Source organism: Argopecten irradians, chromosome 13 (assembly GCF_041381155.1).
Source record: "Argopecten irradians isolate NY chromosome 13, Ai_NY, whole genome shotgun sequence".
Lineage (NCBI taxonomy): Eukaryota > Metazoa > Mollusca > Bivalvia > Pectinida > Pectinidae > Argopecten > Argopecten irradians.
This window is the reverse complement of record NC_091146.1, coordinates 23,278,329-23,301,329: the sequence shown is the minus strand read 5'-3', so window position 1 is coordinate 23,301,329 and position 23,001 is coordinate 23,278,329. Positions and strand designations below refer to the sequence as shown.

General features: G+C 36.1%; 1 protein-coding gene across 3 annotated transcripts in view; it reads left to right on the top strand.

Moving 5' to 3' along the window:
• LOC138306523 (colorectal mutant cancer protein-like) overlaps window positions 1-23,001 on the top strand; it is a 70,600-nt gene that overhangs the window by 40,262 nt on the left and 7,337 nt on the right. For 2 of the 3 annotated variants that reach the window (XM_069246978.1, XM_069246980.1), the window contains 10 exons: window positions 8,189-8,302; window positions 11,015-11,157; window positions 12,854-12,963; window positions 13,829-14,007; window positions 17,801-18,070; window positions 18,401-18,510; window positions 19,665-19,785; window positions 20,859-21,252; window positions 22,058-22,235; window positions 22,569-22,806. In XM_069246978.1, coding sequence (XP_069103079.1) covers window positions 8,189-8,302; window positions 11,015-11,157; window positions 12,854-12,963; window positions 13,829-14,007; window positions 17,801-18,070; window positions 18,401-18,510; window positions 19,665-19,785; window positions 20,859-21,252; window positions 22,058-22,235; window positions 22,569-22,806 — 1,857 coding nt within the window. Of the gene's footprint in view, window positions 1-2,911; window positions 4,823-8,188; window positions 8,303-11,014; window positions 11,158-12,853; window positions 12,964-13,828; window positions 14,008-17,800; window positions 18,071-18,400; window positions 18,511-19,664; window positions 19,786-20,858; window positions 21,253-22,057; window positions 22,236-22,568; window positions 22,807-23,001 lie in introns of those variants that run through there. The other variant, XM_069246979.1, reaches the window with a different exon arrangement.

Sequence of the window (23,001 nt, the reverse complement as noted above, 5' to 3'; positions counted from 1 at the left end):
GGAACAAAGCATTTTGTATTGACGAATAAAGCATAAGTTTATCTGGAGTAGTTATCCGTCAGTATGTGAGACAGTTGCAGGATAAAATGACAATGCCAGGTGAATGCATGCCACCGAAGGGAGGTTACAACAATCACAGCTCCATGTCTCTGTTTTCATGGTTGAATGGAGTAGAGTTATGAATTGGCAGCTCTGGGTGAAAACTTCTCAAGGAATTCAGGGCCTCTTTGGCTTTTGGATAAATTTGTAAACTTTTCTGATTGTGAACTGTTCTCTCTTCAAGGAAGCCCACCCCTATTTCCACTTGGAGTAGTAAATGGTACCAAATGTAACAGGTTGAGAGTAGTGTCCCATATAGAAAACCATGAATTTATAGTGCTATAACGTATTTATCTGTCCAGTAATAATATTGTAATACTTTTCTTTACAAAATGGTATGGATTGATATCTAAAAGTTTGATCTACTAAGAAGCTTAAAGCGCACAAAGTTGTGATAATCCCTTTGTTTATTGAGAAAATTGTGTGAATTAACCTCTTGGAAGTAATTTGGATAATACATTATCCAAGGCTGAAGCAGATATTGAACAATGTGATTGAATTGGAGTAATCTGCATTAACAACTGTACAGAATACACACAGTATTACTGTCTTAAAATAATTCAAGTGTAAAGTTTTGACCTTCAAAGACTAACGTCAGTTCTATGACATCCACAAGGTCACACTATTTGTACTAAAATGGAACAGCATCTGCTTGTATAATGTGGCATTAATTTATAGAAATAGTTTCCTTTATAGATGATACAGGTACATGACTGTAAACTAGTCTGGATGATGTAAGGCCAGCAGGGCTTTTAAAGGTTCAATGTGGCCTCTTGGGACCTAGGTCCCTTATACCTGATAGCTAGTGCAGGAGTCTGGAAGGGTTTTAGGGTTCAATCTGGTCCCTAAGGACTTAGGTCCCTAGTAATATACCTGATAGCTAGTGCAAGAGTCTGGAAGGGTTTTAGGGTTCAATCTGGTCCCTAGGGACCTAGGTCCCTAGTGATATCTGTCTGATAGCTGGTGTGGGAGTCTTGCAGGGTTTTTAAGTGTCACATCTGGCCCCTAGGGACCTAGGTCCCTGTTAATATCAATGATAGCTAATATTCCAGGGAAGCAAAAGCTTAACATATAGATATAAAATTGATGATTATAAAGGAGGTTGTCCTTAACGTATCATTGATTGAGATTTTACAGCAATTCTCACAAATACAGATATAAACCTGTCTATAGAGTCCTGCACCTTAGAGACATAGGGAAAATGGTCTTTATAGCCAAGTGATCTACACAGTGAATTATATTGAAATTGGTTGTTTGAGGCCCTAGATAAGTGGTCTTAATAACTTTAAATCCCCATAGGAAAGCATTACAGATTTTAAGGAAAGCTCCTTAACTTAAGATTGTTTCCTTAATTTCTGTAATACTTTCCTATGGGGAATTTTATCTTAAGAAATTCCTTAAAGTTAAGGAGTGTTCATGAAACTGGGGGTCAGGTGGTCTTTATACACAGGTTGTAGGTAGTCATCTAAGTGTTTCACTGTGATTATAATAGGCAAATATTACATATAAATTTCATTCTTTACCATGCTTACTGTACACTTTCCACTGCCATGTGTATTGATAGGACCTACATGAACATGCAGTATTTTATCTACAGATCTCAAGTACTACGCTTCCTTCCTTCCTTCATCGTCAAGTGAGTTTAATTGTACAGGCAATTGTTTTTATTTGTAAAGCGTAGGTAACTAAATTTAATTGTACAAGGAATTGTTTTCAAAAATTTGTAGACCGTATAGGTAACTAAGTTTAATTGAACAATCTATTGTTTTTGTCTATGGAGCCTAGGTAACTATTAATTATTCCGTTCCTTCTTGGGAGTTTCACTACACAACAGACATCGGCTTTAATTCCATTTTCTATCTTTTGTGAAGTGGAATCATGGGATTCATTGTGTTTTAAAGTCAGGAGTTATTAGATTTCAGTGCAGTTAGTGTACTAATGCTATTTTTGGTATTTACTAATTTTATTCAGATTACTGAGATTTTGCCTCTTATGGATTTACAATGGAAATGGTTTTCATGTGGAGTAATTCTGTTTTTACAAACATCTTTATCTTCAAAGATTATGTGAAGAAATGTCAGATTTGTGGATGTCAGGATTTCAGTGTAATGCTCAGGGAATTATGAGATATATTCGTCATAGTGGAAGATTTCAGGGGATTCTACACAGATCTTATATAGAAGTGCTTCAACTGGATTATACATGTGTTTACTTTAATTGTAACGCTTGTGTCTTTGTATACATCATCTATGTGGATTATCTGTTTAGTGCGAAAAAGTGAGGAATGATGTCATTGTTAAGAATATTAAAAAAAGGACACCAGAAATTATTAAAGGATTTAACCCCTGAAATTTCATAGTGGACCGGCCCGGCCTAATCTTTGATTTAGAAGAGTCTAAATGTGTCTTCAGGGGTGAATGAGTTAAAAACATGAATCAGCTCAGCTTTTAAATATAAAAAAATGTAATATGTGTCTGAGAGATAGGAAGGTCTAACTGAAACTAAAGCATTATGGCAGTTCACATTATGATAGTTTTAGTTTTAAAAGACTCTAAGAGATGTACCGGCTCTTTGATATCGCTGAAAAATTCTTTTAAGGAAAACGTCATCTTTACTGATGCGTTAAATTGAAATGAGATATTTCATTTCGAAATAATTGAATGTCAATAAACATAAATATTTTTTATTGATACACAAGAAGGTAGATAATGTGAAACAATTGGATAAGACAATTGGCTATTTATATATTCTGTATTTGCATAGTACAGAGTTATCTGCTCTTGCGGGTAGGTATCAATTGTGGTGTCATGTGTTTGCGAGCGTAACGTCATACTTTTCGGAGAAAACGACGTGAATTGCGCTCACAAAATACTGACGGAACAATCAATACCTACCCGCAAGGGAGCTAACTCTGTAATATGCAAAGACGGAATATACTAGTTCTTATCATATGATGTATGATAGAGGACTAAAGTAGATGAAATATATATTATTTTATAAATTCTTAGAAGCTTAAATATATTTATTATTTAGTAAAGCTGAAAGGTTTGATTTCCTTTAAATTATTATAGTTGAAGTTGATGTTTAGATAAGACTATTCCTGTGAAAGTTTTGCTATTCTAAGCCCTTCTCATTGATGTTCAGTGCTGTGCTATACTTTTTATGTGGGATTTCAATAACAGTTATTAGTCTTGATTTATAAGTAAAAAATTTAAATAACAAAACTCTTAAAATTTTAGGCAAGATTTCCATCTCTGATTATTCTCCAATTTCATTAAGAAACTTGTACATTCTCTCAAATAATCGTCTGTTTTTCTTGCTTTATCAAGTCAGTGGTTATGCTGTGTATATATATAGGATTTGACACACCAGGGATTCGGTGAAATTTTTGTATGTAACAAGAATGAAATCTATAGGGATGAAAGTTGTATAGGAATGCTTCTTCTAGGGTTAAAACCGGTGCTTATTGCATCTGTTAATTTGTGTATCTCATTCCTGTAGAAGTCTTCGAGGAGTTGAAATTTACATTTACATTGGGTTTTCATCATTTAATGTAATACTGTTACGTGGTAAGCTCACATAGCCAATCTCAATAGTTCATTTGTTATTTTCGTGACAATTTTTACCTTCGACTTTCTTACGCGATTAGACAGGAAATACAGATTTCAGTTCTGATAATGACTTCAAGTTGTTGTTATCTTGCGATGAATATTTAAACGGTTGTCTTTTTAGCACACTTGAAGATTTTCACATAGCATACACATCCACAGAGATATGCTTGATGTAAATTCTGAATTTTGACAGAGATTTGTTTAATATTCAGAAACTATGAATCCATATGCATCATCCAAACAGCCTTGAGTTACTGCTGACATCTTTGTCTTCCCTGAAGCAGTGTGATACCAGTTTTGATATGACATTTGAAATCTTTATAACTCTGTTACTTACATGTTTGAGATTCAGACCTCTACGGTGTGACTCAGTATCCCGCTGACTGTATGTTCCTGTGTATATCTGTTCTACCCAGGAAATCATAGATCTGTACTAGATACCAGGAAAACATTATTGAAGTTTGCAGTAAACATTGTGTTACATATGAAGTATATTCAGGCCTCGATTGTCAAACAAAAGACATCAAATGTTGCAGTGAAGATTGTGTTATTTATACATTTTCATGGCAATTTCTTATGAATGATAACTGTATGTATCAATTCTAATGGAACAAACAGAAAATAGACATTCAACTGCTGCACATGGTGATTATTTCTTTATGGAGGAGTTTGTGATCATATTTTGTACTTGAAATTCTCATCTAATCTATCCTGTCAGGAGTAGGCCTAGCTATTGGTCGTGTTGCATAATGTAATGGATATATATTTCACACAAGGGGAGATAACTCAACAAGGGAGATAATCTATTGATTCAGGAGAGATAATCCATCTGAGGGGAGATAATCATGGATAAGCGACCTCCTCTATTAAGTAGTTGTGGACGATCATGGTCAGCTCCATTAAATTTGACCAATGGTCAAGATTTCCGCCGATCCAGTTCATTGAATGAATCGCTAAATAAAAAAGTTCAGGAGAAGACCACTCAAGGGAGACCACCTATAATGACTTGTAGAAGGACATGGATGAATGAATTTGATTACATGAATCGTGGACGGTCGGATCCCAGTTTGATAAAAGCAACATGTGGGTGTTCCCAGAGCGAAGGTAGATATGTAAGTGTTTCTGTGATTGATCATGTGACATACCATGTGACATATCATGTGACGTTGATCTATCATGTGGATTTAAAGTTACCTTGTATTTTAGCATACTTTTCATACCTCTTTTAGGCAATATATTAGAATCTGCCCAAAAATTTGATCTTCCATATTCCCTTGCAGTTTTAAAGATTGACACCAGATATATGATTATAGTGACAAAGTTAAAATATTCAATAAATGCACATTAAAATATGTTTCTATAATCAGTAAAAAATTATGAAAACGGAATATTGAATGAAAAAAACAATTGGGAAACATGACGATGTTGTAGTACTAGCCATATATTATATAACATATTACAGGATATTTACTGTAAAATCTGTATGATTGAAGCCTTCAGATTCTAGCTGTCTATTATACAGTCTGATTTTAACATTATTTGGAACAATTGTTGACAGTATTATAATGTATATGTCGCCCTAAAAATTTTCAGAAAAGGGGGTGCTTGTTAGGTAAAAAATATAAAAGTTGTGGACGAAAAACATCTAAAATAAGTCAGCTTTATTTTAACCCTTTCCGTATTCACAGCACATTAATATTTTACTGTAAACATGCATATGCCTTCTTTCTTTAATTGATACGTATTATTATGTTGTGTTCACATGTTTAAGACTCATAAGTTCATGTAATATGTGATGCCATATCATTGTTATAAGCATCACACATTTGTAAAACTTCATATGATGTGAGGAGGTGTTTATATAACTTAAACTTCACCAGTAGATGGACCTCGGATGCATATAGGGGAAGGACACTAATTACAGCGAATACGGTGGCCAGATTAATCAGTATTGAAATACACCATTTAGAACCCAAAGAAAGTGGACCAAAGAAAGTGGCCTTCTAAAGAAGGTCGCCTTTATAGAAAGGTGGTCGTTATAGAAAGGTAGTCTTTATAGAAAGATGGTCATTATAGAAAGGTGGTCGGTTATGAAAGGTAGTCTTTATAGAAAGATGGTCATTATAGAAAGGTGGTCTTTATGTAAAGGTGGTTGCTAACAACAGTTTTAATTTTAATACCACTCCAATAGCACATTAGTCATATCTACATTTGAATATCTATGATCGTGTCAGCCTAGCCTACCAATGGCAGGTGCACAATGTAATACAGTGTAGTCCGTTTGAAGGTGTAATGATCAGATCAGTTTAACCTGCAAATGGTAGGTGTGCATGCATTCTTACATTGTTCTGTTTGAAGTTATTTTTGATCAGACCAGTCTTACCTGCAAATGATAGGACTTCTAACGATTGACTAACAATATTTCAGTAAATAAATTGGCCATGTTTCTATTAGGTTTATTTATAGACAATTAGGGATTCTTAGAAGTTGTCTGTAATCTTGGCTGGAATGCCTTTCCCCTGGGCCGGTTGGAACTGTTCCATCAGATAAAACACTGACAGGATACAAAATGGAACAAACTAATGGGATGCTGGGCAAACCTGTTTATGATATGCATTTTCAAATTTCCTGTAAATAGTTTCCATTTGTTGATCACTATGGCAACAAATTGGCAAAGTGGCCTTGGTCACTGGAATGCTTGAATCGGTTGTAGTCTTTATATACTAATAATGCAATCATCAAAGTCGATGTGAGAAGATTCCAGGGAACCCATCAGATGCAGGTGTTGTTTAAAATTCAAAACATCTTAAGACATTGATGTTTTGATTAATCTTAAGACATTGATGTTTTGATTAATCTTAAGAAATTGATGTTTTGATTAATCTTAAGAAATTGATGTTTTGATTAATCTTAAGAAATTGATGTTTTGATTAATCTTAAGAAATTGATGTTTTGATTAATCTTAAGAAATTGATGTTTTGATTAATCTTAAGAAATTGATGTTTTGATTAATCTTAAGAAATTGATGTTTTGATTAATCTTAAGAAATTGATGTTTTGATTAATCTTAAGAAATTGATGTTTTGATTAATCTTAAGAAATTGATGTTTTGATTAAAAAGAATGAAAAAGAGTTGATGTTTTGATTAAAAAGAATGAAAAAGAGTTCATATATTTATTCAGTAATGTTACTGTTTGGTAACTGAAGATTTATACACTATTTATCAGGCCAAAAAAATTAATATGTCTGTTTAGGGAAACGGGACCAACCCTAATATTTTACCCCCCACCCTAATTTTTTTTTCCCACTTTTCTAAGAAAAACAAAATTAAAAGTCGGGATTTCGATCTCAGACTCCAGTTCCCGCCATTATTTTAGAGTGAAAGACACTTAAAAAAAGAAAACAAAACAAAACATCCCAACTTACCTACCCTGGTTTTTTTCGCCAATGTAACCCTAAACAGATACATATTTTTGTTTGGCCTCATCATTGTATGGCTGTGAAAGTATTTGGAAGCGGTATACATTTATTTGTCAGCTATTTGTATTGAATTGTTTGTAGATATGCCATGAACAATTCCTGATTTTTCCTGATATTTTCATAGTATGATGATGGTTAATTCATAAATATTTCATCATCACCTTCATGAAATCACATAAATACGTAACTTTTCTACATTAAGCATAGCAGTTGCTTGATATTTGACTTCATCTTACTGTGTATGATGGAAAGTATTAGCAATCGGAAAAAAACATTTATACACATAATTATAAAGATATAATACACAAATAGTAATGATATAATACACAAATAGTAATGATATAATACACAAATAGTAATGATATAATACACAAATAGTAATGATATAATACACAAATAGTAATGATATAATACACAAATAGTAATGATATAATACACAAATAGTAATGATATAATACACAAATAGTAATGATATAATACACAAATAGTAATGATATAATACACAAATAGTAATGATATAATACACAAATAGTAATGATATAATACACAAATAGTAATGACATAATATACAAATATCAAATCATTGAGAAAAAATCCTGATTCAACTTAGAAGACAGTGATTCTTCACATTTAAGGGGTACTGAAGAGGAGTGTATGTGTACATACCCGGTAGAATGAATAAAAAGCAATCTTCTTACAAAGAAAAAAGAGCCAATCATTCAGTAATTTGGAATTTTATGCAGCAATTGGGAACAAAGGGGTATTTTCCAAAAGGAATGGGGTAGATATTTGACCACAGTTATAGAGACAGGAGAAACACTGTCAGTCCTCCATTTTGTAAGGCTGTTTGATATTGATGTGTTACAAATCGAAACACATCACCATGACAACACTAATGTTACCTTGACATCAGAGGATGCTGCACAAATTTTCAATGAATTTGTGTATAAATTAAGTATTAAATTTGTTAAACTGTGAATGTTTATTTTTTCTTTACAGCTTCATCTAGCAGCAATCACGTCATTGAAAGGGGAGTTAATCGAGTTGAACAACCGGTTACAGTTCGTTACGAGTGAAAGAGACGGTTTAGAAAAACAACTCAACAAGTCACAGGTTTGTCTGAAATTTCACACTCCATCTGATTATCTATGGGATAAATTTAAAATTCATAAAAAGTTGCGGTATTTTATGAATTCTCTTCAGACTACAAAAGCAGTAATGATAATGTATAGTTGGTCAGGGTAGATATTTGTAGTTTCCTATTGTTAATATATCAGTCATAGTTAACAGATCCCATTACAATGAAATTATTTCCTTGTACTCTTTTTGTCATCTGGGCCAAGTTTGTTCCAAGCATGATAAGCTTAATCACATGCTTAGTGAAATTTTCATTTCACAATTAATGCAAAATTTGTGATTTCATCTTCACCAAAATCAGCAAGTAAGTAATGAATGCATTTCTTAAGATTCTTATAAAAAACCATAAAATTTGGATTACCAAAAATTATTTTATCTTGATTTGGAAATTTCTTGTTAAACTGTTATATAGCCTTATAATCACCTTTTGAAAACTGGGCCCTGTCATGGAAAATTTAGGGCCACATATATTACTGCTAGCCTTCCACTTCTGGGTTTTGAGTTTGTATCCCACGTGGGACATAGCTATTGTCATTTACTGACAGTAGGTCGGGTACTCCGACTTTCCTCCACCTCTAACTCTGGCACATGCTTAACTCTTTCAATACTTTATATTCTTTCCGGACTTAATACCGGGAGTAGTTATTATTCTCGCCTCCAGAAGTTTTTGAGAAAATGCCAACAAAATGTCGAGTTGTTGTGTACAAATAAATTTAATTTATACACATTAAGGTTAATGCAATCAATTATTATTCATATCAGCTTACTTAGAAATAAACTTATGAATTATTTAAAGCCAACATCACAATTTTACCATAGCAACCTGGAACGAAGGTGCAATAAATCGCCATTTTGTTGATGATGATGACTTCTGTTTGATTTATCTTGTTCCTCTGCCTTTAAAGCAATATATATCATTAAAATAAATATTAATTTAGCATCCAAAAAGTTTATTTTGAACTTAAAATTACTTTTCATAAATCACTGTATTGAAAATTTGGATATAATGGGAAATTTATTGTGAAGATAAAACTTCAATATTGAGTATATATTCGACAATGGGGAAGAGGCAGGGTAAACTCCTATCGACTATAGTTGACAACAGGGAAGAGAGAGGGTAAACTCCTATCGACTATAGTTGACAATGGGGAAGAGAGAAGGTAAACTCCTATTGACTATAGTTGACAACGGGGAAGAGAGAAGGTAAACTCCTATCGACTATAGTTGACAACGGGGAAGAGAGAAGGTAAACTCCTATCGACTATAGTTGACAATGGGGAAGAGAGAAGGTAAACTCCTATCGACTATAGTTGACAACAAGGAAGAGAGAAGGTAAAATCCTGTCGACTATAGTTGACAACGGGGAAGAGAGAAGGTAAACTCCTATCGACTATAGTTGACAATGGGGAAGAGAGAAGGTAAACTCCTGTTGACTATAGTTGACAACGGGGAAGAGAGAAGGTAAACTCCTATCGACTATAGTTGACAACGGGGAAGAGAGAAGGTAAACTCCTATCGACTATAGTTGACAACGGGGAAGAGAGAAGGTAAACTCCTGTTGACTATAGTTGACAACGGGGAAGAGAGAAGGCAAACTCCTATCGACTATAGTTGACAACGGGGAAGAGAGAAGGTAAAATCCTGTCGACTATAGTTGACAACGGGGAAGAGAGAAGGTAAACTCCTATCGACTATAGTCAACAACGGGGAAGAGAGAAGGTAAACTCCTGTTGACTATAGTTGACAACGGGGAAGAGAGAAGGTAAACTCCTATCGACTATAGTTGACAACGGGGAAGAGAGAAGGTAAACTCCTATCGACTATAGTTGACAACGGGGAAGAGAGAAGGTAAACTCCTATCGACTATAGTCAACAACGGGGAAGAGAGAAGGTAAACTCCTATCGACTATAGTTGACAACGGGGAAGAGAGAAGGTAAACTCCTATCGACTATAGTTGACAACGGGGAAGAGAGAAGGTAAAATCCTGTCGACTATAGTTGACAACGGGGAAGAGAGAAGGTAAACTCCTATCGACTATAGTTGACAACGGGGAAGAGAGAAGGTAAACTCCTATCGACTATAGTTGACAACGGGGAAGAGAGAAGGTAAACTCCTATCGACTATAGTTGACAACGGGGAAGAGAGAAGGCAAACTCCTATCGACTATAGTTGACAACGGGGAAGAGAGAAGGTAAACTCCTATCGACTATAGTTGACAATGGGGAAGAGAGAAGGTAAACTCCTATCGACTATAGTCAACAACGGGGAAGAGAGAAGGTAAACTCCTATCGACTATAGTTGACAACGGGGAAGAGAGAAGGTAAACTCCTATCGACTATAGTTGACAACGGGGAAGAGAGAAGGTAAACTCCTATCGACTATAGTTGACAACAGGGAAGAGAGAAGGTAAAATCCTGTCGACTATAGTTGACAACGGGGAAGAGAGAAGGTAAACTCCTATCGACTATAGTTGACAACGGGGAAGAGAGAAGGTAAAATCCTGTCGACTAAAGTCAACAACAGTATGGAAAGAGTTAAACTTCCCTGACTTTTAACTCATTCACCCTTGAAGACACATCAAGGATCACCTAAATCAAAGACTAGACCAGTCCATTATAAAATGCCAGGGGGGAATGGGTTAATAGGATGTACATTTATGATAAAAATCTTGATTATTTTCCTTGCAGGCTGACCGCATTTGTTTCCAGCAAAATTGTCAAGACCGCTTGGAGGAAACGACGGGTCGATATGAGGAAAGAATCACCGAACTACACTCTGTCATCGCAGAACTCCGGAAAAAGATTGAACGTCACCATATTAACGTTATCCAGTGAGTAACTAAAAAGGGTTTAGATTTAAGACTGTACAGGTCCAATGTGCCTCTTATTTGTAGAGATAGATAACTGAGATACATAGCTTTCTCCACGTCTATATTTCTGATATTACTATCACATTTAGAATGTACAGGCCCATTGTGCCTCTTGTTTGTAGAGATACATTACCTGTAACTAGTTTCCTCCACATAAATACCATTAGGCAGTACAGGCCCATTGTGCCTCTTGTTTGTAGAGATACATAATTGTAACTAGTTTCCCCCACATAAATACCATTAGGCTGTACAGGCCCTGTGTGCCTCTTGTTTGTAGAGATACATGATTGTAACTAGTTTCCTCCACATAAATACCATTAGGCTGTACAGGCCCTGTGTGCCTCTTGTTTGTAGAGATAAATGATTATAACTAGTTTCCCCCACATAAATACCATTAGGCTGTACAGGCCCTGTGTGCCTCTTGTTTGTAGAGATACATAATTGTAACTAGTTTCCTCCACATAAATACCATTAGGCTGTACAGGCCCTGTATGCCTCTTGTTTGTAGAGATACATAATTGTAACTAGTTTCCTCTACATAAATACCATTAGGCTGTACAGGCCCAATGTGACTCTTGTTTGTAGAGATAGACTATTATAACTAGCTTTGTCTATGCCAATAAAACCCCTAGCTAGCTTTGCTATCAGACTTCGACAGTTCTGTTTATTGCACACTGCTTTTCTGCTGCCAAAGATTAGACTTGATTGCACATATTTCGATTTTTTCTGATCTTACCAATAATTAGACTGTTACTAGTTTGGTTGTGTTCCTATGGCGATAAAAACACTAACTGACCAATCACAACATTGATCTGTGTAACTGTTGGAAATAAAACCTGGGCATCGTTGTCTTACAAAATTGATTGTCGGCGGAACGCATGAGATGCACACTTTATGATGTTTTCTCTGTCAAATGATTTGTTAGCTTCAAGAAAAATTCATAAAATCTAAGTTAGAATAACAAAAGATGTTTTAAGATTTGATGTTATTTCATAATTTTAAGTGTTTCATTTTAAGAAAATGTTTCAACTCATCAGAAAATATTTAAATGATTTTAAAAATGCAAGAAAAATAGGAAAAAAAACCCCAAATAAAATGATAAAAAAAAACCTCAAAAAACAAAAGAAGGAAGAGTTGTAAATAGAATAAAATAAAATAAGGAATGGAAAAGTGGAAATTGGTCTCTATAGCTGAGTGGTCTTTATACACAGGTCAAATAAATGGTCGATAGGGCCCTATGAAAGGGATTTTTATACAGATGTGGTCGCTAAGGCAAGTTTCACTGTATAAATTTCTTGCATAATCAAGACTTTTTTTTAAAGTAATAATTTACAATTTAAATCAGTTTGGTTCGATCATCAAAGAACTTTTATCTTGATGATAAAAAAACACCAAAATCGTTGTTTCACGTCGAGTAATAGATGACATTTATTCTGTATTTGCATATTACAGAGTTATCTGCTCTTGGGGGTAGGTATTGATTGTGACCTCATATGTTTGCGAGCGTAATGTCATACTTTTCAGAGTAAACAGCATGAGTTTTTGCTTGCAAAATAATGATGTCACATTAAGATACCTACAAGCAAGGGAGGTAACTCTGCAATATGCAAAGATGTGGTGGTGTTAGATAATGTATTATTTCTTGTTGATTTTCCAGAGAAGAGGAAGAAGAAGTTGAGGAATCCGACGCTGCCGTCCACAGCACCAAGAGTAACAATGGTGGCAGTACTCGGGATAACATTGCCGGCGAATCACAGGCTAGCATGGGTAGGCTAACTCTGGTCAAAGGGTCAGAGGTCACTTTGGATAAATCACATTTACAAGGCAGTAGTACTCGTGATAACATTGCCGGCGAATCACAGGCTAGCATGGGTAGGTTAAAGGTCATAGGGTCAGAGGTCACTTAGGATAAATCACATTTATACGGCAGTAGTACTCGTGATAACATTGCCGGCGAATCACAGGCTAGCATGGGTAGGTTATAGGTCATAGGGTCAGAGGTCACCCACATTTATAAGGCAGCAGTACTCGGGATAACATTGCCGGCGAATCACAGGCTACATGCATGGGTAGGTTAAAGGTCATAGGGTCAGAGGTCATTAGAGAACTAGAGTAAATCACATTTGGAAAGAGTCAGGAGTTGAAGAGTAATTGGAACTTCAAAATGTACAGCCTTTTTATATACAGGTCATGTTTTGTGGAAATTAGCTGTTTCAGACTCTTAAAATGTCATTAAACTGGTAAGTGGTCTTTATGCAGAAGTGGTCACTAAGACAAGTTTTACTGTAAGCGATAGAGGGTAGGCAAGGTATCATTCTATCATTTGTCCATTCTGGTCCAGAGGTGAAAGGTTAATGGTATATGACATCATAAATCCAAAAGGTATGATTTAATTTTAATAACTCTGTGAAGTACTAATTAGGCATCAGATGTGGCGCGTTGGTATAAATAAGATGATGCCCATAGTTGAGTTTGGCCAATGACTGTAGCCTACCACTTTTAAAACATTTTTCGTGTATGATGTCATTATGCTCGTCGTAAAAATCTATGTAAAAATATTCTTGAACTTCTAACAAATAAATATGAGTGTAAAGTATGTGATTAAATTATTGAAAAGTGTATCTGTTTTCAGTTGAGGTAGGAAATGACCTGAACTCAGAATTGTCACGAGTTGTCAACGAATTAGAAAGTGCGATAGACGAAAGGAAGCGGATAGCTTCAGTTGTGGTCGATGACCAGGAGGTTGTGGATCTTGAAGAGGATGCCAATGAAACTGGAGAGGATGATAGCATTGAAGAAAAAGCTCTGGAGGTAGTACTATAAATAGAAATTTTTAAATCTATAAATAGAAATGGGTAAACCCCAGATTCAATCAAAGCAAATCTGTTTAAAGAGGAGCTTTATAATAAAAAAAAATGAATGAAAAAAAAGTGTAAATATAAATAAATAAAGGATTATGTATGATTCCTGTCCTTTTTGGCCCACAAATTCATCTCTTTTTTAAACCTTTCCATAAAACTTAGTATTTACTTTTAATAATATGTATGCCAAATATATCTTCAGGAGAAAAATAAAGTTTGTTCAATGAGACGCTCTTTGATTGCCAAATGGTTAAGATGTCCCGAAATATAATTACCGCAAGCCCTCTACCTATGGGTGGCAAGCTGGAATTCCGTGTGGGGTAATTTCCAGGTACTTACTGCTGGTCAGTAGTTTTGCTCCAGTACCCTGGTTTTCCTTCACCATCAAACCTGGCAAGTCCTTACATGACCCTGGTGGTTACTAGGACTCAAAGCTAAACAAACCAATGGAGATCTTATGTAACCCATTCAAATGCATTAAAATAACTAAGGAGATTGCTTGTTTTACATTTGTGATTAAGATGTCACAACATATTACCACAAGCCCTCCTTTGCAAGTTCAAATCCCATGTGGGGCAGTTTCCAGATACTGCCTGCTGGTCAATGATTTTTCTCCGGGTTCTCCGGATTTCCTCCACTACCTAAACCTGGCACATCCTTAAGTAAACTTATCAAACCAAACAAATTTTTTTACGTTTGTATTTGAAATTGATTTCTTTCAAAGTGAATATACAACTGTTGCATGGGATCCCTTTTTAGACATCGTAAATTGAAAGTCTGCCATTTGCAGTCGAGCATGCACCATAACTGCATTACAAGACAACTGATTCTCCACTGTACTGTAGTCTGCTTTCTAAGATAACATCACTCAGAAATCAATAGTTTGTGTAAATCGTACCATGAAGTGAAATCCCAGAGGGAAACAGATCTCGGAAGAAATTCAGAACTACGCATTCTTTACTGAATTCCTGATTGAAAATCAACAATGCCATCTTCAGATTTTTCAATTATTTTATTTTATCAAAATATTTTGAAATTTAAATTAAAATTCTTTAACAAGAATAAATTATTTAGGTTTCTAATTACCAGGGTAGATGGTGCATATTTTGGACATATCTGTTGAGTTTAAAAAAATTTCATGTTCAGATTTTTTTATGAAAATATTTTGAAAATTTTAAAGTTCTTTGATAAGAATTAATATTTTGATTTCTAAATACAATTTGTCATTAAGAAACTTAAGAAGGCGGTCTAATTAAGCAGGTGGTCTTTATACAGAGGTGGTCACTAAGGCAGGTTTGACTGTATTTACTGAACATTTGTTCATCCAATACATCAATTGTCTATATCAAACACTGGCTCACTACCTGATCACTAGTACTTCATGATTTTATATTCAGAGTCGGAAGCAAATAATGACTAAAATATACCATATACTCCCATTCTATAGCAAATATTAACTGAAATATATACCATATACTCCCATAAAGAATAAATATGGTTCTTATACCCTTAAATAGCTTGAATAGTGTTTAAATTGATCCTTTTGGACCTAAATAAAACTGGTTTTTAGCTCACCTGGTCCGAAGGAACACGAGGTGAGCTTATGGGATACCGCAACGGGCGATACCCGCAACAATCGACTTCTTCTCCATAAACACTGGTCGGATTTCAACAAAATATTGACTGGTAGCATCCTTATGGGCAACTACAAACTGAAAATTGTACAAATGATGGGGCTGATCCCCCGGGGGCTGTGGGGCGGGGCCAAAAGTGGGGTCAATTTGGCTATTTCCATATAAACGACTTCTTCTCTGAAAAACCAAGCATGGGATAGCACCCATAATGCAGATGGTAGCATCCTTATATGGTTGGGATTCAAAATTGTACAAATGATGGGGCTGACCCCCCGGGGAGCCTGAGGGGCGTGGGTCAAATGTGGGGTCAATTTGTGCTATTTTCCATAAAAGTCGACTTCTTCTCTGCGAACTACGCAAGAGATAGGCCACACATACATTCAATGGTTGTAATCATATACTAGGGTGGGGATTCCAAAATGGTACAGATGATGGTGCAGCCCCCAGTGGGGCCTGATGGCAGGGGTCAAAAGGTGGTCAATTTTTGGCTATTTCCATATACAACGACTGCTTCTCTCTGAAAACCAAAGCATCCGGGAAGTTAAGCACCCATAATGCAATGGTAGTCAACATCTTATAATGGTGGGATTTCAAAATCATTGTCCGCAAATGATGGGTCTTTACCTCCCCTGGGGTCCTGAGGGGCAGGGGTCAAAAGGGATGGTCCATTTGGCTATTTTTCAGTAAAAGCGACTTCTTCTCTGAAACTAAAGCAAGAGATAGCACTCATAATGCAATGGTAAGTATCGTTATAGGGTTGGGATTCCAAAATTGTACAAAATGTATGGGGCTGACCCCCGGGGGGGCCTGAGGGCAGGGTCAAAAGGGGTCAATTTGGCTATTTCCATATAAACAACTTCTTCTCTGAAACCACTAGATGCGTGGGATAGCACCCATAATGCAATGGTAGCCATCCTTATAGGGTGGGGATTCAAAATTGTACAAATAATGGGGCTGACCTCCCGGGGGCCTGAGGGGCGGGTTCAAAAGGGGCCAATTTGGCTATTTCCATATAAACGACTTCTTTTCTAAAACTAAGCATGGTATAGCACCCATAATGCAATGGTAGCATCCTTATAGAGGTGGGGATTCAAAATTGTGCAAATGAATAGGGCTGACCCCCCCTGGGAGCTTGAAGGGGCGGGGTCAAAAGGGTCAATTTGGCTATTTCCATATAAATGAACTTCTTCTCTGCAACTAAGCGTGGTATAGCACCCATAATGCAATGGTAGCATTCTATAGGGTTGGGATTCCAAATTGTGCAAATCATGGGGCTGACCCCCTGGGGGGCCTGAGGGGCGGGGTCAAAAGGGGCCAATTTGGATATTTCCATATTAACGACTTCTTCTCTGCAACTAAGCATGGTATAGCACCCATAATGCAATGGTAGCATCCTTATAGGGTGGGGATTCTCAAATTGTGCAAATGATAGGGGCTGACCCCCGGGGGCCTGAGGGGCGGGGTCAAAAGTGGTCAATTTCCATATAAATGACTTTTTCTCTGCAACTTATCATGGGATTACGCCCATAATGCAATGGTTACATCCTTATAGGATTTGGATTCAAAATTTTGCAAATGATGGGGCTGACCTCCAGGGGCCTCGAAGGGTGGGGTCAAAAGGGGTTAATTTTAGTGTATTTCCATATAAAAGACTTCTTCTCTGCAACTAAGAATGGAAGAGCACTTATAATGCAATGGTAGCATCCTTATAGGGTTGGGATTTGAAATTGTACAAATGATAGGGCTGACCCCCGGGGCCTTAGACGGCAATAGATGCGAGGTCAAAAAGGTCAATTAGGCTACTACTTTCATATAAATTACTTTGTCTCTGAAACCTATGTATTGGATAGCATATTTGTATGTTATCCAATAGCATCATTGTATGGTTGTGATTCAAAATTAAAAACTTTGGGAGTCAATTTTGCTTATTTTTCTAATTGTCAGAGTCTTGTGATAATTACTAACAAAAAACCAGGTGAGCGATACAGGCCCTCTGGGCCTCTTGTATTAAAAAGTGGTCTTTATATAGAGGTGGTCACTAAGGCAAGTTTCATTATATACTGCATTCAATTAACTGGTATTGGTGCTCATGTTTCTATAATTTTGTAGGCTTGCAAACAGATGGAGGCATTTGATTTTGAATCAACGCCCCCACCTGCTCCACCCCCTCGAGATCCCCGCCCAGCAACCTTTCATCCGCCACCCCCGCCCCCTCCAAACGAGTTCCCAGAGCCTGCTTACCTGCAGGAGGAAATAAACAGTCTGAGGGCGGAGACTAGTACCATGCAGGAGCAGATTGGCAGGCAGGAGGCGGAGCTTAATATGTATAAGGCAGCACTTGACAGTATTAGAGAGGAAAGAGATAGGTTTAAGAGGAAGGTAAATAAATATGCAAATAATGGAGATGAAGCTTCATAAATATAAGGCTGACCTTGACAGTATTAGAGATGAGAGTGAAAGGTTTAAGAGAATGGTAAATGAATATGCAAATAAAGAAGGCGGAGCTTAATATGTATAAGGCAGCAATGGACAGATTCCAGAGAATGCTAATATGAATTTTTATATTGTAAAGGTTACAAACACAACCCTGGCCTCTATTTTGATTGAATGTTCACAACCTTGACATATGAATGTTATTATGGACATGACCATGATTTATTTAAGCTATGAAATTTTTTTTAGAATCTGATTATCTATTATAAATTTTAGGTGAAGGATATTCAGTCGCGGCAGCAGCCTTATGACCTCGCCTCCAGTCCCCAGCACAGTCGGACAGCCACACCGACAAAACCACAACACCTTACACCCAGTGGAGATAGGTGAGAAGGAATATAAGTTCCAGGGCTATTATGCTTTCAATTTCCCATTGGTTAAAATGAATAAACGTACCCAGGCTACTATACTTTCCAGCTGGTTATAACGAATACAAATACTCAGGCTACTATGCTTTCCTGACGCTTAGAATGAATATACATACCCAAGCCTCTGTGCTTTTCGGCTGGTTAGAAAAAAATTATGTATCCTGGATACTTTAATCTCTGGTCGGTTAGAACGACAATACGTACCCAAGCTACTATCCATTACGGCCGCTTAATACAAATATACATATCCCAGCTACTATGCTTTCCTGTTGCTTAGAACAAAATATATACCCAGGTAACTCTGCTTTTTGACTGGTTAGAACAAAGTGACATATCCGAGCTACTTTACTCTCTGGCCAGTTAGAAAGAATACACGGAACTGATCTGCTATACTTTCCACTGGCATACATAGTAGCCATTTTGTACCTGGCAGAAAGTATATTAGGCCAGATACATTTACACTGGTCGGTTAGAATGTGTATACGTACCCAGTCTAATATGCTTTCCACCAGGTACAATGGTCCCTATGTATGCTTTTGGAGCACTGCTGCAGTGAATCACTCTGCCAAATTGTATATGTTTTCTATAGGTTTCCAAGTACATTTATTTCATGCTTATAGATGTTTGTTTATATCATTTTTGTGTAAAACAAACCTTACAATCATTAATAGCAGTTGGAGGGGAGACAGGGGAGACAATCCTAAATGGATAAGCTGTCAGACAGATGTTATACAGGGGAGACAATCCTAAATGGATAAGCTGTCAGACAATGTTATACAGGGGAGACAATTCTAAATGGATAAGCTGTCAGTCAGATGTTATACATGGGAGACAATCCTAAATGGATAAGCTGTCAGTCAGATATTATATAGGGGAGACAATCCTAAATGGATAAGCTGTCAGTCAGATATTATATAGGGGAGACAATCCTAAATGGATAAGCTGTCAGTCAGATATTATATAGGGGAGACAATCCTAAATGGATAAGCTGTCCGTCAGGTTTCATCCATAAATAACCTTAATTATACAGTTAATCAAGACTTTACTGAATGATCTAACTTTAAAGAGGATGCTTGAAAGTTTCTTTTGTATGTTTTATTTTTTGTTTCCAGGTCGACACCGGCTTCCTCCACGAATGAGTCATTCCCTGTTGCCAAGGTGGCGGAGCTGAAGAAGCTGAAAACCTGTGCTAGTGAACGGCAAATCCTAGGGGCAGAAATTAGCTCAGCAGGGGTGAGACTTTACTGAAATCTACTAACTCAAAACACTGTGAAATAATCACTACTTTATCATACCAACATCTGGGTATTTTTTATTGTATACTTTATCCAAAATAGCACCACTTAGTAAATATCCTGAAGATCATTTGCAAAGAAAATATTAATTACAATGATGCCAATAGGTTCGTTTTATGAAACCTCTACAAATTTAAGCGCTTATGCAAGGGACACAACTCTAGATGTTTTTTACTCTAAGAGTAATACTTAAAGGGTTGTTTTAATATATGTAATAGATGATATGTATAATCTTTTTACTAGGGACAAAATTATTATATGTGATATTCTAAATTAATTGATTATAAATTAATCTTTGATTATTGAATCTAGTTTCTGATTATTTCAATTTCAATGTCATTTGTAAATTATTTATTTACCTTATAAAAATATTTAAAAAAAAAAAGTTTAAATTTCATAAAATCCTAAATGTCAATATAAACATATAAGTATAACCATATATTTGTGTGATAGATGAGTTGACAGCTATTGACGTTTTTCTGGTGATCAATCATAAAACATTGATTGCTTTTTATTACTGACAGAGCTATGTGGTAAAAGTGTTCTGACATACACTAGCCATCCACCTCTGGGATAGATCATAACCTGCGCGGGGGTGTAGTTAGTTACGAAATATATAGTTGATTAATAATTCCCATTTTAACAATTTCTATTGTGTGTTCTTTATAACATCATGCCCTAACCTCACTAGATTCCACTTTCAGTCTCAGCTCACCAGAGGGTTGATAGTGTTTGATTAAGTGTATGTCTCCTTTGTCTTCTTGTATTGTTCGTTCTATATCATGTAACTGTGTTTGTTGATAAAGGAGCAGACTGTGTTGAAAATTCAACGATATATTTTGTCTACATTGTTAGGTTTACCTCCTTGCCCCATATCAATTGTTTTTCTCTCATTAAGCATTTTCCTACTAAACTTAGCACATTCTGAAATGACACTTTAATACGGTGTAAAACAAAATAAACTCACGCTCATTACCCATATTTTAAAATTTTCTTTCATATTTATTTCAGTTACCCAACACGAAGGTTGCAGAACATTTAGTACAAAGTTTACAGGAGTGTTCTAATATGCAGGAAATATTACAGACATTGTACAAGTGTGGAAATGAAATGTCCGACAATAAACTAAACGAATTCGAATTAGAATTCGAAAGACTTCAAAGTAAGATAGACAATTTAAAGTCGCAGAACGACTTGTTGCTGCTTACGTTAGAGGAGAGTAAATCAATGACGGATCGTTTAACGGTGCTGATGGGTAAATACGAGTCCAACCACACGGCGCTACAGTTAGCCCTTGGGTACTCGGATCAGACAATGGAAGCTTACGATGTGTTACTTGGTCTGGTGGAGAGCGAGTTAGCTGTGGTCCTGTGTAACTGTCAAGCTGCAGGATTGACAGGTCAAGGTCAGTAAAATAGGTCAAGGTCATGTCATGAAGTTCAAGGTCATATAAAAATAATGCATAGTTTACTGTACAAGAATCTAGAAGCAACATAAATGCTTGTGGATTAAGGTCCAAGAGGGAATATAAAAACAAATATATTTTAGGATTTGTGAGCATTAATATCATTAATAACAAAGATATAATGTCAAGGTTTGACAGTTACATAGTGTATAGTTGTTAATATTCTCCGTGGCTTTAATTTTGCTAGATTCATGAATTTAACCCAATTCGCAAAATTTACTAGCAAAATTAATCAAAATCATGGTTTTACATATTGTTGCTGGTTGTATGAATAACGTTTCCCAATTCTTGATAATAAACCCAAGCGAATCAGTTCAAAATTGAACAACAATACAATATATTAGGATGGAAGCAGTCTGCGACTTCAAGCACTAGTCTGATGCCCATGACTAATAATTTAACAGCCGAACTAGTGCCAATTGTAATGAACTAGGCTGATTGGACTTGTGGCTCCCCATTCGATTAATATAGTTAAATGCTACATTTACAAAAGCGGTGGTCAATTGCATTTTTCAACACATTTTGAATGCATTCTTTATGCAATTATCAGTGCAATTATCAGTGCGGATGCATCATTTTGTGTAGAATTTGTTTCCACGAAATAACAAACTGCTCAATCTTCAGCTCAAAAGAGTTCAGTACTGTCCATAGCAACAAATATTAGTAATAAAGTCACTTTGACAGAAATGACATTGAATTATTGAAAGAATCAACCTAATCATTTTCTGACCTTACCATATATCAGCTGAAGGAACACAAAGAGATCCTGCTCAGATGGAAGCCATGGCCCAGCGAGTTTCCCAAAGTCGACGAACCGCGGAAAACATGGTTAAGCATCTACTACTGAAGCTGGATAGAAGTATGGGGATCTATAGCGGAGCCCAGGCGTCCAACAATCCGTGGGAGGAGATGGCCAGCTCCAGGTATACTATCTACTGAGACATCATTTCTGACTTGCAATTCACTCAGAAGTTATTATCCGATACATCATTTCTGGCTGTTCATTCAAAGACCTTTTTACAAGAGATGTAGGACATACTTCAATTTTAATTTCAACAAATTCTATTTAAAAAAAAATATTTGAAAGTATCGAGCAGCAGGCATAGCCTATTTACTAGTAAGTTCTCTCCCTTATACTTCTAGAACACTATCTAATTTTGGTAACATAACAATTTCTAAACCTACTCATCCACTCGCATTATTACAGAATCTTCCATCTCTGCATGAGTACCTTCACTACTTTGATTTTTGTTTAGTGGCTCAAGTTCTAAGGCTGGTGCTGCTATGGAAGGAGACTTTAATAAGAATGATGAACAGAGAATCAGGGAGTATATACAGTGCCTTAAAAATAGTCGAGCTACGGTTAAATCTACGATCATGGAGATTGAGAGTATACACCTGGAGCCTCAAATCCAGGAAAACCAACGAAGTGTGGAGACACAGCGACTTGATCTGGAAAATGCTGTCTTAATGCAAGAGCTAATGGCGATGAAGGTAATGTTGGGTCACGTTTTATTTACATTTTATTCTGTACCTGCATATTACGGACGTTTTATTTACATTTTATTCTGTACCTGCATATTACGGACGTTTTATTTACATTTTATTCTGTACCTGCATATTACAGAGTTACCTGCCCTTGTTGGTAGGTAAATGTGATATATGACAGAGTTATTTGCCCTTGTTGGT